At 48.9% G+C, this 15,154-nt stretch overlaps 1 protein-coding gene across 1 annotated transcript; it reads left to right on the top strand.

Moving 5' to 3' along the window:
• The first annotated feature begins 2,604 nt into the window (after positions 1 to 2,604).
• syt14b (synaptotagmin XIVb) lies at positions 2,605 to 13,319 on the top strand. Its single transcript, XM_056581737.1, has 11 exons — positions 2,605 to 2,617; positions 3,881 to 3,928; positions 7,126 to 7,272; positions 8,113 to 8,129; positions 8,473 to 8,531; positions 9,322 to 9,386; positions 9,972 to 10,234; positions 10,811 to 11,248; positions 11,606 to 11,786; positions 12,496 to 12,552; positions 13,003 to 13,319. Exons 1-11 carry the CDS (start codon positions 2,605 to 2,607, stop codon positions 13,317 to 13,319), a joined length of 1,605 nt encoding a protein of 534 aa, XP_056437712.1.
• The last annotated feature ends 1,835 nt before the right edge of the window (positions 13,320 to 15,154 follow it).

Genomic DNA, 15,154 nt, shown 5'->3' with positions numbered 1-15,154 from the left:
GATTATTTTCCTGCATAGCGTACGCATGGCCCGCCCTACCCCGCCTCTGATTGGCTAAGTGATTGAGGGCAAATAAAATAGAATTTCTTCTAAATGCAGTCCGAATTGACAATATCCTATATGTAGCCAAGATAGGGGTTAAAAAATAAACGTTTTGTCACGTTCATCCGCCCCGGCCTTAACCTTACCAAAGTATATGTGATTTTAAAATGTCACATGTTCATTCCTATTTGTGTTTACTTTTACTGTATTTTATTTATTATCTTTTTTATCGTATTATTATGTCATACTTTTAATGCTAAGTTTATGCTTTGCTCATAAGTAACATTTGTGAGAAAAAAATAAAATCATCCTTTCATAGAAAGACTTGCTGGCACCTTCTGAAGCTGACATGTTGAGGCGGGAAAGGAGAGAAGGAGAAGAAATAGGGAATCTTTTTTTGAGAGGAGTGAGAAATTAATTACTTCCCACAGGGATGTTTTATCCAACTTACGAACCTGGGCCTTGTGGCCATTTGTTAAACTACTACTGATAGTAATCAGTAGTAATACTGAGGACCGACCTGGAGAGTGAGCCTAGGAGCTGCTACTGGCCAGCCGTCTGACACTGCTGTAGCAGACTCCATCCTCATGGAGTCTGAGGATGGGCTTCATTTCACATGGGATGTACTGTATGTACTGGTGAAATGAACTGACCTATCTCACTTAACTCAATTTGTATTGTTTTATCTGCACATTATGTGTAGCACAGTCCATTACTACACGTCCACGTGGCTGCCACAGTCCACCGATGTGACTTTTCTAGGCTCCTGCAAAATAAAGGACTCAGGCTGGCGGTGTTAAATCCGGTTTGTTGCAAAGGATGATCATGAACATGGCAAGGGTGCTCCACTGCCATCGAGGGATTCTCCTGAGAGTGTGTGGAGAGGGTTGGGTGAACCTGTACACACTGATTACTCATCAATGTACAACAGGTGTGCAGCCTCACCCAGCCCAAGAATCCAATCAGACGGCCAACTGCCTGCTTAAACCAGCCATCATCCACACACACTCCGACAGTGTTATGTGTACATTTATTAAATTCAAGGGATTCATGCAGTATTCTCTTGTATTTGTAGCCTGTCATCGCCAGACCAATCCGCAAATGCGGATTAATCTGGAACCTCTCAGTTAATTTTTTACGATTTGCAAGGGGCGCAGACGAGAAGGCCTCTTGACACAATTGGATAGACCAGAACCAATTAAGAGCAACACAACCTGGGACCTTTATGTCCATGCCTGGGACAGCGGCAGCCCCCTTGCTTGTTTATTAAATGCCTCAATGGCGCTCCCATAGGGTGCTCCAATGTTAAGTCATCGTATATAATCCGCCCCCTTTTAGATAAACGGCTGTTTTGTGCCAAACCTGTAGATATATATTTATATATATATATACACAGCTTTATCAAAGAAATCATTATAAATTGTAACAAAGTATGGTTACAAGCTGGGGTTTCAGATCAAAGCACATTACTAGTTTACTTATTGATCATATTCAAACATGGAGCCAGAGTGGAGATCTGGTCAGGAGTGATGGGCAGCAGAAGGCGGATGGCCTGCTGTCTGTCCTCTGTCACCCTGACCCAGGGGAAGGAGGAGCAGAAGAGACGCTGGGTCTCCTTGATCACCATGGTGATCTTCTCTGCGCTCCCAGATGGGAGGGAGCCAAGGCTGACCTGGAGAGCACAATACCAATCATAACGTTACCTGTTCAAGGTCTTTAGAGGGCGATATATCGACAACGGAATGCATGATAAAACAGCTGCTATAAACGCAGAGGGCCGGTAAACACATGCTGGTGCATGTTTAACAGCGTCCATTTATTCATACAAATTATGAATTTCCTATTTTCATAAAAGCAAGCATATAGGGCCAGGCCTACGGGTCCACCAAGTATGACGTAAAACAAATAATAACCAGACACTAGATGGCGTTCTTCGTTTAAGTCATAGACGTTCGATGTTCGCTCTGTTGAAAAGTATAATCATAAGGATACATTAAATAGTCCATTGCGAACAAAGTTGATTTCCTATTGTTTTTGCCTGATATTTTTACGATTTTTGTTGTTGATGCAAAAAGCTTATGTTTAGGGTTAGGGTTATAGTCTACACAAGAAGGGGACATACCAAAAGGTTAAACAGTCACAAGTGATGTTGGTTTTTTGTCAAATTTAGCAGAAAAATTAATATCTCAATATTCATAATGAATATTCATTTTTTTTTTTAATATATAATTAATTTGTTGTATATTTTCTATAGGCTACAGCTACACATTTCAAGTATACAATAAGATTTTGTCAAAGAGCCAGGAAAATAAACTGTCCATTTTGTATGGGGACACACACACACACACACACACACACACACACACACACACACACACACACCACACCCACACCACACCCACACACACACACACACACACACACACACACACACACACACACACACACACACACAAACAACGTTTCCGAGACCAGTTATTTTTATCTCCATCCCTTCCAATGGCACACGAATGACCTCTCTCTATCACCCCCGCGCGTTGGTAGAGTCCAGATCAGAACATCATGGCGATTGATGGTAAGTACATCGTCACAGGTGTTCTGCGGGACTTGTGTAACTTGCTTGGGACAGTGTTAATGCTTTGTATTTCACATACCTTGTTTAGCGAACGCTGTTTTAGATGAGGTGAAATACGGTGAATCTCGAGACTCTCGGAGCATGCTTATAGCGCACGATGCTAAAGTAGGACCGTCCTGATACTGGAATGTTATGGTAGCCTTTACGGGATGCGCGCGGGCTCGGGCGCGGGAAGCGGTGCTGAATCGGACAGCGACCGACGAAGCGATATAGTGCTATGCGTTGATGGCAGGCGTCATGGAACCGCATGCACCATTGCATTTTATCTTCCCCTAAACACAATAGGGTATCCTATGTTGGCAGCCGAGCTAATACGAGATTCAGGGGAATTTCAGCTCTTGAGGGTTTAAAGATGTTCTTGTAGGCTACCATTCCACGTCGTCTTAACGCACACTGGGACCTTCTGGTACATGCTTTGCAGTATCCTAACATGTTTTATTTTGATCGTTCCGAGAGAAGATATTAGTCTACACATAGGTGTATCACGTGCATCCTCACGTTGTTTGTTGTTACACCGTCAGAGACTCCGTCATAGCTGTTGACATACCGGAAACAATTTCATAAATGGACGTCAGTAGAGCCATATTAACGGGCGCCAGCGTGTTCCAGAACGAATTTAACAGGATTGTGTGACAGACATGTCTATTTGTATCCCTGCTAACATCCACAGTGTTTCTGAACTCTTCAGAAGTTGTCTGAATGTTCTCTAATGTGAGCTATCTTTTCTCCAAGCAATATCCGAGCTCGAGCAGCCTATGATCCAGAAAGTTTATATTTGTAGTGCTTTAATGATGAATGAGCCATTTACATGTGGCAGACACCCACACGCAGACAGACACACACACACACACACACACACACACACACACACACACACACACACACACACACACACACACACACACACAAACTGCTGTCTCATTGCATAACACTATTACAACGTGGTTGTTAAAAAAATTAATCTGATTAACACGCTTGCTCAGTTGCTCCTTTCCAATTAGTTCCACTTCAATTGGAGAGCATGTGTGTTTCCCCCTTAACCTGCAGGCAACCCATATGGTCAGTGAACAAGATTGTCAATTCTGACACACTGACAATGCTATCTGTTTATGTGTGCATGTTTGTGTGTCTCGATGTGTGTGTGAATTCATGTGTGTGTGTGTGTGTCTGTGTGTGTGTGTGCACATGTTTGGATTCTCCTAGGAGGGGGGAGGAACTGTGGTGTCCATGAGCTCATCTGTGCTAGAAGAGGTAAATGCAGTATGTGTGATTGTGTTTGTGTATTTGTTTGTTTGTTATGTCTTGTCGGTAAGTATGTGTGGACTAGACCCTTTTCACTGCGGTGTTGTATAGGACTAACACAGGTGTCACTCATAACGCTAATTATCGGTGGGCTCCTTTTACGTATCTGGATAAAACTCACTCTAACATTTACATTAGTCTAAAGGTTTCGTCTACTTCTTATCTTGATAGATAAGCTATTATTGCTGCTGAATCCTATGTGTATGATCGTTAGTCTTAGGCCTACATGGCATGAATCACCTACATGGAGGACAATAATTTGATACTAATTACATAGTAAGTACTGAATGCCTACCTAGAGCTACGCGGCATCTATCTATGACACTACCGTTACCCGTTGGTTATCGTTAAAGGTGTTATAAGCGACACCTGTGTTTGTCCTACCGTGACACCTCTGTGAAATGGGTCCGTTATGTGTTTGCTCATTTATATGTGTATGGATGTAATTTCCATTTCTGATTCTGCATGCTAGGGGGGGGGGGGGGGGACTTTTGCATGCTGGTTGAAAAAAAATCGATGTATCAATAAATAGCCACAAAAAAGTTCCCAAATTCTATGTCCATTCAGAGGACCTGCCACACCCAGTGAAAAATACTATGGAAAAGTGTCCGTCTGCCAGCAGTGCGTGTGAATTATACATGACGTATCAAGTTTTGGTACACTTCACTGGGATGGAGGCTCCTGTGAGGTCATGATTTATGCAAGGGAGGTTAGGGTCGGCTTTGTATCGTGCAAGGCAGAGGTCCCGGTAAGCAACATTCCCAGATTGCATTTGTCTTAAATACCCCCCAAAGCCAAGAAGCTTTAAGACCAGCCCATGCTAAGCTTCAGGACTAACGTACACTAATTATACCTATTTTAAGATTCATGCACATTATGATATCACATGATGTTCTACAACCATGATCTGAACAGAAATTCTATCCTTTATCTGAATTGTGAAGGCATGCAGGTATTTGGTTTTCTTTTTCAGAAGGAATTGCACTAAGAGGAAGATCTGAAATGTACGCTCTGGTAATTCATTAGCGTTTTTCAAAAGAATAAGAGAAATGGTAAGAGTACAACAGGACAGAAATAGCTGACATTTCTCTGGAGGCAGTGTGAAGTCCCACGTTCAGGATGAAAACTGAAGTTTGTCATCTAGTTGTAGACGGAGCCAGGTTGGGTTTCCAGGCACCACGCTGAGTCACAAGTTGTGCGTTGGTTTCGCACTCCGCACTGAAGTAAAAAACCATGCAAAAGAAAAAAACACATCTGCTGGTTCTTGTCATGATGTCCTGAAATTATGGATGAACACGAAACACAGTTTCCATGGGTACCTCCTACACGCATATTCACACACACACATACACACACACACACACACACACACACACACAAATAAGCACAAATGCAGAAAAACATATACTCGCTTTAACTCATGTGGGTGCTTTCTGTCCACTGTACAAAAAAGGACCAGCAAGCGAGTGAGACGGGAGTCTCGTGATAACCACCAACATGACATGCTTTGCTTTTGTTTGTGACAAGATTTATACAAGGCTTGTATGTCCTTTAACATGCATAGTGCATAGCCCTTTATCACAATTTCAGTGTGATGTGGATGATGATGATGATGATGATGATGATGATGATGATGATGATGCTGTTGATGCTGAAGAGGTGGATGATGATAATGATTGCAGAGCTTAATCATAGACTATTCCCCCCCTCCCCTCCTACATGGAGTGGTGCCGGCTGCGTCAGTAGCTCTGGGAGCTGTCTGTACCTGCCCCCACCTGCTGCTGGTTGACAGGCACGGGAGAGAGAGATCACCTTACCTCTGACGCCTGAATTATTCAGCCGTGTTGACATGCCCAGAGCGAGGCCCTGTATGAACCGTCATTCACAGTGATCTGATGGGAGGTGGGTGGATATGATGTGGGCGGTTATGGGGGTTGTGTGTGTGTGTGTAGTTGGAGGGAGGTGAGAGGGGGAGTGACAAAGCCGTCCGTTATCAGTTTGGACAGAAGTCTGTGACTGCACTGTTACAAGAGCTACGGGGAATAGTTTCGGATCACTCTGGTCGTCTATTCTGTTCACCGGAGATGGTGGGGTTTTCTGTGCCAATATGTGATGGCTTCGGTTCATGTGGATTGACTACATAGGAACTTGTTCAGCTTTCTGATTCATTGACCAATAACCGAGCAGGGGAGAAAGGTAGGTTTTAAATCGGGCACACTGTCCCCTTGCCTCCCTCCGTTGTTCCCTTTGGTCCTGCACTGCTGGTGCTCCGAAAGCTTCAGCTTTGCACCAGACGCTGCCTGCTGCCAAGCCTAGAGCGTCTCCGTGGGATTTCGCGCCGAGAACAGGCTGTCCAGCCAAAATATGTGTTTGGTTTACCGCCTCTACCCGTGTGGCTGTTCTAGAGAGACAATCAGTTTGATGTTGGATAATATCTGATATAGGTTGGCAGGTTGCCTGAGCTGCCCTTTGTGATGCATAAAGTGTAGAACCAATGCGTGCGTGAGTGTGTTTACTTTCTTTATTCTGTCTAACATTTCAGCATTGATAACAGCCTCGGTTGAGTCCAGTTAAAATAGCACACAAGCTACTCTGGGGCCACATAGTCACATGAAGTTTGGCCTACATAGACTTCAGGAGATTGTTCCCATTTCCTCTTTGAAGTGGAAAAAACCCACTGGATTGTCTCATGATTGCGTAAGGAGCCAACTTTGCTCCCGCAAGTCTAATTTGTGAGACGTTCTTTATACGAATGGGATTACCGCTAGTCAAATAAAGTGCACCGGCCATGCATTATGTAGAATTATGGATGGTATGCAAGTAGGTCAAAGTGTTGGGGAGAGCAAACTTGAGCGCTGCATTTGGACCCCTTGATAGTGGTTTTAATATCGTGCTTGGAAATGAGGAGTGCATTTAGTTTATTTTCCAGTTTATTAATTTTGTAGTGTAATAACGGAGCTCCTATTTCCGAGAGATCGCTTTGGGTTGTCAAAGAAATTAGCAGCACTATCAATTGTATAATATTCCCTCTTCTCTTCTAATTTTATTCTGTGCTGACGTGTGTCCGTCCACATTATCTCGAACCTATCTCTCTCCCCCTCTCCCCCCCTCTCTCTCTCTCTCTTTCTTTCTCTGCTCCTCCTCAGTTTCTCCCGAGGTGCTTGGCGCGTTGTCCTCCCTCGTGGCCTTTGCGGTGCTGATGCTGATCTTTTTCGTCTACCTCAGCAACAAGCTGTCAGCGCAGAGTGCCTCCAGCCTCCCTGTTCTGGACAGCCCCACAGGGGACCAACAAGGTGCCCGCACACACTCCTCTCCACTCCACTGGTGGTGGCACTGAGGGCCACGCCCACTCAGAAACAGGGAGGGGCCTACGCTCGACTAAGTGGGACCTTATGATTTCAGGATGACTATTGTTTCCTTTTTATTTGAATTGTGCATGCAATTGAAATACACTCTAAAGCAATCGCATTATTTACGGTAAATCACTAAAATGTTTCAAATGTGTTTTTAATAAGTTTACGTTTTGCATGAACCTATAAGCTTTTTATGTTTTAATTTCAAACATGCACACAGCGACGTAAGGCATGGCGATGCCACGCGGTGACGCCGACCTGCCCGTCGGGCACCTGTGATGCTCGACTAGCGTGTGCTATAGCCCGTTGTCGGGCGACAACCACGACGACCACAAAGGCAAGGCCGGGGGGCGGGCGGGGGTCTTCACCATGGCCTTCTTCAAGAGCTTCCAGCAGAACCTGCCCACCGTCAACATCACCTCCCTGCTGGACTCGGTGAGCAGCCGCGTGGACGACCTGGCCACCGCCGTCAGCGACGCCACCTACAACGTCAGCGACCAGCTGACGGAGCAGGTCAGCACCATCATCGGCAAGGTGCAGGACGAGGAGGAGGACGGCGAGGACGGGGGCGGAGGCGAGGCGGGGACCCGCAAGGCGCGGGCCAACGCCGACCGCGGGAGCTCCTGGGGCGCCCAGCAGGCGGACGCCGGCGCCTCCTCTTCCGCCGGCGGCGGAGGGGACGAGAACGTCGGGAGCAACAGCCAGCTGGAGTGGGAGTGGCGCGACGGGTGCTGGCGGGTGAAGCGCACGGAGGAGGAGATAGCGGAGGAGGAGAAGAAGAAGGCGGAGCAGCAGGCGTTGCAGGAGGAGAAGGAGAAGAGGCGGAAGGAGCGGAGGGCGAAGCAGCAGGAGAAGGAGGCGGAGTCCCAGTCCCTGCAGGGCGCGGTCCAGGGGGAGAAGGTGGACGGAGAGTCCCTGGAAGAACCCCACAGGTCCCCCCGCAAGGCCGGGGAGGATGGACACAAAACAGACAAGTCTAGCCAGGAGACCCCTGAGACGGCCCGACAGGCAAGGGAGGGAGAGGAGGAGGGAGAGGAGGAGGAACCAGACAAGACTAATCAAGGACAGGTCGGGGAGGAGGGGGAGGATGAGGGGGAGGAGGAGGAGCAGCCGACGAAGAAGAAAAAGTCTCTGAGGAAGAAGGCCAAGGAGAGCTCGGAGAAGTCCAAGAAGAAAGAGAAAGAGGAGAAAGAGAAGAAAAAAGAGAAGAAAATCAAGAAGAAGAAGAAGAAGAAGGCGGGGAAAGGTTAGGCCGTGTGCTACCTGCCTTCCTCCGACCGGTTTCTCCGGGCCGCTCTTTCCTCTTTTTCCCTTCTTTCAGTCCTCCTTATACCGCATTCATGACAGTTCCTGACAGCTTGTCATATATATGACCTCAGCGTTAATAATGTATCTCACATGGAATTTATCGGGTATGATTTCATGGCTCGGTTTTCTTAAGGGCTGACGTCATTGCAACGTGAACACGGTGGGGAGGGGAACTTCGGAAGATGCATACGTTATCGGAAGGAGTTCGTTCTTTGTTTAGTTTCAAACACCTCATGGAATCTGTAACGCTATCTTTGTTTTGTGTTGCTTGTAACGCATTATTTATGCACAGCAGTAATGAATGCAAAGCTAACTTTCTCGTTGGCATCAAGGTTTTGGTGTCGAGTGAACAGCTTGAAACCAATCTCCTTTAAAATGTAGCTCAGTCGCAGATGTTTCAAAAGAAGCTCGGATTTCTGCATACTTTTGCCTTCCGAGCCCTGACCTTCACACCACTTGACTGAAAACTGTCCCTTTGACCGAGCTGTTCAAGCAGCAACAAGTGTTGTTGTACCTTTTCCCTTCAGCTGCCTCTTCCCTTTCTGCTCACCTCTCTGGATATGCTAACGGGCGTATCGGATCTGAAACGCACAATGCTCACCTCCATGTCTGTCCAGCAGGGGGCGTGTCAGACAGCGAGGAGGACCGGGACCCCGAGGCCCAGATCCCACAGAAGCCGGTGTCGGCGTGGGACAACAAACCCAAACAGTCGGCCGACCAGGAGGGTTACAGCAGCGAGGCCTCGAGTGGTCACGGTGAGAGCAACACCCTCCATCACTAGTGGACCGCCGTATCACGGGGTATCAAGGGGTATCAAGGGGGCTGTTGGCAAGGCTGTGCATGGAAATAGAAATAAAAGAAACAATTTAAAAATTAAGTGATTCAGTATTCTAGGGAATGGAGCATTTTGAAAGAAGCTAGTGTCACTAATCAGTCTTTCGATTTATAATAGAAAGACTGATGGCAGGCGAGCTCAATTCATCGTGAGCGGGGCATTTGAGTCTCTTTGGCTTCATATTCGGTTGGATCAATGATGTTGCTGGAGGCGGGTAATTGGCATCGTCTTTTTCCAATGGTTCTTGGAAAAGGTGTTTGGTGGATTGTTAATTCAACGTTGTGCAGACAAGACACCATAGAAACACAGAATGTACAATCCCATTGTGAAATCAGACTTTCAGTTCGCCTGGTTTCCTCCTAGGCTCTGCCACCGCCTAGTAGGACCCCCTCGATCCGAGACTACAGTGAAGCCCATGGTAGCCTATATCCTGTGACCTCATATCACCATCATCCCCTCCACTGTCTCTGTGCTCCCATACCCAACCGCAACGCAGCCAACCGCATCCAGAGGATCAAGCGCGAGTCTCCGCTCAACGAGCTCCAGCCGCCGCCGTACCAGAACACGCCGGAGCGCCTCTCCCACTCGGGCTCACGCACGCGCTCGGGGCGTGGCGGACGGACGGGTGGCGGGGGGAGGGGCTCGTCCCCGGAGCGCTGCTCCAGCGAGGCCAGCGTGGACCAGGACACGGAGAGCTACCTCAACAAGGGCTATGACGAGGACGTGCCCAGCGACAGCACCGCCGTGCTGGGCCCCGAGGTGAGGTCAAGACCACTCACCCCCCCCCCCCCCCCCATGTCAAGGCAATGAGCCGTGTTGAGTCGTGGTGAAACGATCCACTGCTGAGGTCACATTTCACCACAGGGCTCAATGTTGTGTAACATAAAGTGGTGGTCCCTCTCCCTCTCTCTCTCTTCATCTTTCTGTCTGCTGCTTTCTCGACCTCTTCCCGTCTCTTTCTCTCTCTCTTTTACTCTACTCCATCGCTTTGAAACCTACCCCCCCCCTCCTCCCTCACTGGGTCTCCATCCATCTATCTCTACCTCTCCCCCTCTCACTCCCTCCCCACGTCCCTCTCTCTATTCCCTTCCCCTCCTCTCTCACTCTCAATCTCTCTCTCTCTCTCCCTCTTTCCCTTCCTCCCTCTCTCTCCCCACCTCCCTCCCCCCTCTCCCCACCTCCCACCTCCCTCCCTCTCCCTTCCTCTCTCCCACTCTCTCTTTCTCCTCCTCCTCCCCCTCTCTCCCCCCCCTCCCTCTCCCTCCCTCTCTGTCCCACTCTCTCTTCCTCCTCTCCCCCCCCTCCCCTCCCCCGTCCCCCGACCCCCTCCTCCAGGACGGCTCCGGGCCCCGGCTCCCCGCCCTCTACGAGCCCGAGCCGCTGGCCAAGTACGGGACGCTGGACGTGGCCTTCGAGTACGACGCGGGCCAGCAGTGGCTGGCCGTCACCGTCACGGCCGCCACCGACATCCCGCCGCCGCGGCAGGCGGGCAACGTGGCGTGGCAGGTGCACCTGGTGCTGCTGCCCACCAAGAAGCAGCGGGCCAAGACGGGCGTGCAGCGGGGGCCCTGCCCCGTGTTCACCGAGACCTTCAAGTTCAGCCGGCTGACGGCCGAGGCGCTGGTGGACCACGCCGTGCGCTTCCGCCTCTACAGCGTGCAGCGCATGAAGAAGGAACGCGTGCTGGGCGAGAAGGTCTTCTACCTGACCAAGCTCAACCTGCAGGGCAAGATGGCGCTGCCCGTCACGCTGGAGCCCGGCTCCGAACTCACGGTACGGAGGAAAAGAGAAATAAACAGAAAAAAGATTCTGTTAAGTCGACAGGCGTGGTGAATATCCTAACATTATCTAAAATGGAGTGCAGATAATGTGTCCTATTTTCATATTGAGTCCTATTTTTCTTTAAGATGTGTATTTTTGCTTGGCTTTAGCTTCCGCCTTCCTTTGTATAATATCTCAGGCTTCACACTGCGGTGGTTATTTTGAACCTTGAGTCGTTCTTCCCGAGGTGTGATGAACGACTGTGCTAAATCTGTCTCCGTCCTCCTGCGTGGACCCCAGGGTACCACACTAACCAACACCAGACGCTCGCTCCTTTGGTCTCTTCTCTCTGTTCCTCCGTCACTGCAGGGTTGCGGCTCTCTGGTGAGCGTTTCGCGCTCCACCGGCGCGCTGTCCTACCGCTCCACGGGGGAGTCCTGCGCCCCCGAGATCCTGCTGGGGCTGATCTACAACGCGTCCACGGGCCGCCTGTCGGCCGAGGTCATCCAGGGCAGCCATTTTAAGACCGCCGTCTCCGACAAGCCCACAGGTGAGTGAGCTCCAGGAAGGTTTACCGGGGTCGTGGAAAAGCTGTTTCTGGTCAATCCCACCCCGCCACCCCCCGCCCCACACCTCCCAGCGGCTTTGACACAGGCAGCCTTCCATGACCTGCCCGTACACTTTGGACACCTTTATACATTCTTTGAAGGAATGCTGCTAGGCGGGTGCTAATGGGACCAAAGTGCAAAGAGATGAAAGTGAAGAAAAGTACTTTTACTGGTCGTACTAACAAGAAAAACTCAGAAGAGGGCAAAAGGCAAAGTCATAAAAAGAACTCTGGAAAAGGCATGTAACAAACATTACTGTGTAGAGGCTGACGGGTAAAAAACTCAAGGAGCCAACAAGAAAGACTCCAAAATCCACTTAAAGAAGCATAACTTAAATGAAGGTATTCAATACAAACGTTCACGTGGAGACAACCAAGACCAACACGCAGCAGGACAAGACAGAACAAGACACAGCCGTTATAGATATAGAAATGATGAGGAGAGCGATAACCCTGCTGAAGGCAGAACAAGTGCAACACATTCTTTACATATAGGACTTTGTGTGTTGTGTGTGTGTGTGGCTGTAGTACCCCTAAATGTCCCCATATTTACGCTCCATGGTGGGTCCCGTTCCCTTCTAACTTTCCACCCCTTCTCTGTGATCCTCCCTGTTCTTTACACTGTGTGTGCTGTGTGTGCTGTGGGTCCCAGACGGCCTGTTTTGTTGTATAAAGCACGTCGTAGGAGGGCAGCTCTATGTCATGAGAGGTGAGTGTGAACCTGCCTCTTTGTTCTGTTTCTGTTCCCACTGTCTTTGAACAGTTCTATCTATCTCTCACACCCTCTGTCCACTTCTTCCATTCATCAGATTCTGTCCAAATGCGTTTGTCTGTATTGTTAATGAGGCGATACAATCTGATCATGTTTGTATTGGTTTCTACACGCGCTATAAAATGTTAACTCTAGCAGGTATATATTTACCCAGGTCAACTCATAAATTATGCCCCTTTAGGGCCAAGTATAGAGAACATTTACTGTTTAAATTATCATAAACATTCATAGGAAGCTATCATGATCTGTCTGCACAAGTCCCATCCCCATGTGTACAAGCTCCCACAGTACCTAAACCTCCCCACTAGAGGTCAGCCTCTCATCGTACTCTCTCCCCCTGCTCCTTCCCTCTCCCCCTGCACCACCACCACCACCACCCTGCCGCAGACACCTACGTCAAGCTGGTCATGCTGGACTCCAAGGGCAAGGAGATGTCCAAGTGCAAGACTGGGGTGTGCCGCGGCCAGCCCAACCCCACCTACAAGGAGAGCTTCGTGTTCCAGGTGGCCCTGTTCCAGCTGTCGGAGGTGTCGCTGGTGGTGTCGGTGTTCTGCCGGCGCAGCAGCCTGCGGCCGCGGGAGCAGCTGGGCTGGGTGTCCCTGGGCCTCAACAGCACCGGGGAGGAGCAGCAGGCCCACTGGAGCCAGATGAAGGAGGCCGAGGGCCAGCAGGTCTGCCACTGGCACGTCCTCACCGACACATAGTGGGGGGGGGGGTCGTGGGTGGAGCTGGAAGTACCTTTGAGTCCGCAGGGATGGACGTGTGTTGTTGTGAGTGTGAGGGGGGGTTGTGGGTGGTGGTGGTGATGGAGGTTAAGTTAGGTCGGTGGCGGTGCTGGGTTAGGTTTGTGTGCAAGGTCCGGACATGTCTGTCCGGGTTTACTGGAGGCTGCTTTAGATGAACTGTCGATGTGGACTCAGCGGGCCGCGCTGGGAGTGACAGGTGGGCTTTCTGGATGGACGTGGTAAAGCCTCAGCCCGGGGGCTTCTCGCCGACGTGGAATGACATCCACCTGGGCGAACCGACGGGAGGCATAGACCTCGATCCACTCATTGAAAGGACAGAACCAAAATGCAACTGTTTTAGTGCGTGGGTGTGCGTGTGCGTGTGTGTGTGTTTTCCAATGACCTTGAAATTGCATGTACCTGTTTACAGAACCTTTATTAAGCGACTTCCAGCTGAATCACAGTCAAACGTTTTGGTTTGTTGGTTTTTTCCGTACGTATCATGGACCAAAGAGCTGGATCTGGGACTCCTCCCCATTTCTACCAGGCTTTTTCGTGGACTCGGGCTGATACCAGCATACCACACATTTCTCTATTAACCACAGCCGCCGACCAGCCGTCAATGCTTTTAAAGACTGTTCTGAAACGTGGCCTGTGATACGCTGCAGCTTCTATTGCTTTACAAGTTGTGCTTTATGATACAATGTGTTTACATGCAGCCTGGAGAGTATCCGATCCAATAGGCTTTTTTGTTTTGTACCACTCTGCTTCTCTTTTTAGATTTTTTACCAGTGAAATGATCAGTCAACAGGTTGGAAATGGTTTCAGGGTTGTGTTTGCAAGATACGTGTGACACATTTTTTTTTGCCATTCTTTTTGTTTTTAAAACTATGCATCCAACATCACTTTAATCACAAGGGTGGGGTGGTTTTGTCTTCTTCCTACCCAACAAAGGTATAGGAAACTAGTCTGCATGCCACTGTTACAACTTGTGGATTCTGGTGTGTTTTGGCTGTGTCGGTGCGTGTGTACTGCCAGATGGGGAGCTCTGATTGGTCGCCCGCCTGACAGGCCAGGCATCCATCCATGCTTAGTCGTGTAGAAACAGGGCGCTTCCCCGTTCAGGAGGAAGTAATGCACAGACCTGTACAGCGTCTCTGGCTGTGACAGCAGTGTTCTTCCAAGAGACAGCCCTGCCGACAGAGGGTTTACACTTTCTACTTCATCTCCAGTGTGAGTGACACGAGGAGTTGAGGACATGCCGCCTCCAGATACAGTTAAAACAGTCCGCCTGGGAGTTAAAGATAGAACAAAAAGCTTTTTTTTTTATTAAATCTTTTTTTGGACTTTTGTTGAAGACCATGCTCTTACATCTGCTGTTTAGGATGAAACAGATGCATGGGGAGTGGCCAAATTGCCACACACACCCACAAACTAACAATGTCGTTGGAGTGTGTAGCAGCACAGCCATCTTCTCAGTCAGAGCTAAACCCCCCCCCCCCCCCCCCCATTACAGTGGTGTCAGAGCTAACCCACCTACGCTGGGTTAGGGGTGCTAAAACCATCCCATAATGTATCCTAGAGGCCTCAAGTTCCTCATGCACCCATCCCCTGAATCCTAGGTCATGGGGAAAATTCAATGGACCACTTGGCCTCATCATTGGAACCAGGGGCATAAGTAACCTGATAAGTTTCATCTCTGAATGAGTTCATGGAGTCAAAGAAGGTTCAAGTTCTTTTGTTTAATTTCATTTCATCCAGGCTTTTTTTAGGCGTGTTTGTTACACTTTCCATATCAGGCTGGCATGATGCAG

The sequence above is a fragment of the Gadus chalcogrammus genome, chromosome 21 (genome assembly GCF_026213295.1).
Source record: "Gadus chalcogrammus isolate NIFS_2021 chromosome 21, NIFS_Gcha_1.0, whole genome shotgun sequence".
Classification (NCBI taxonomy): Eukaryota; Metazoa; Chordata; class Actinopteri; order Gadiformes; family Gadidae; genus Gadus; species Gadus chalcogrammus.
Note: the sequence above shows the minus strand (reverse complement) of the source record. Positions and strands in the feature narration are given on the sequence as shown.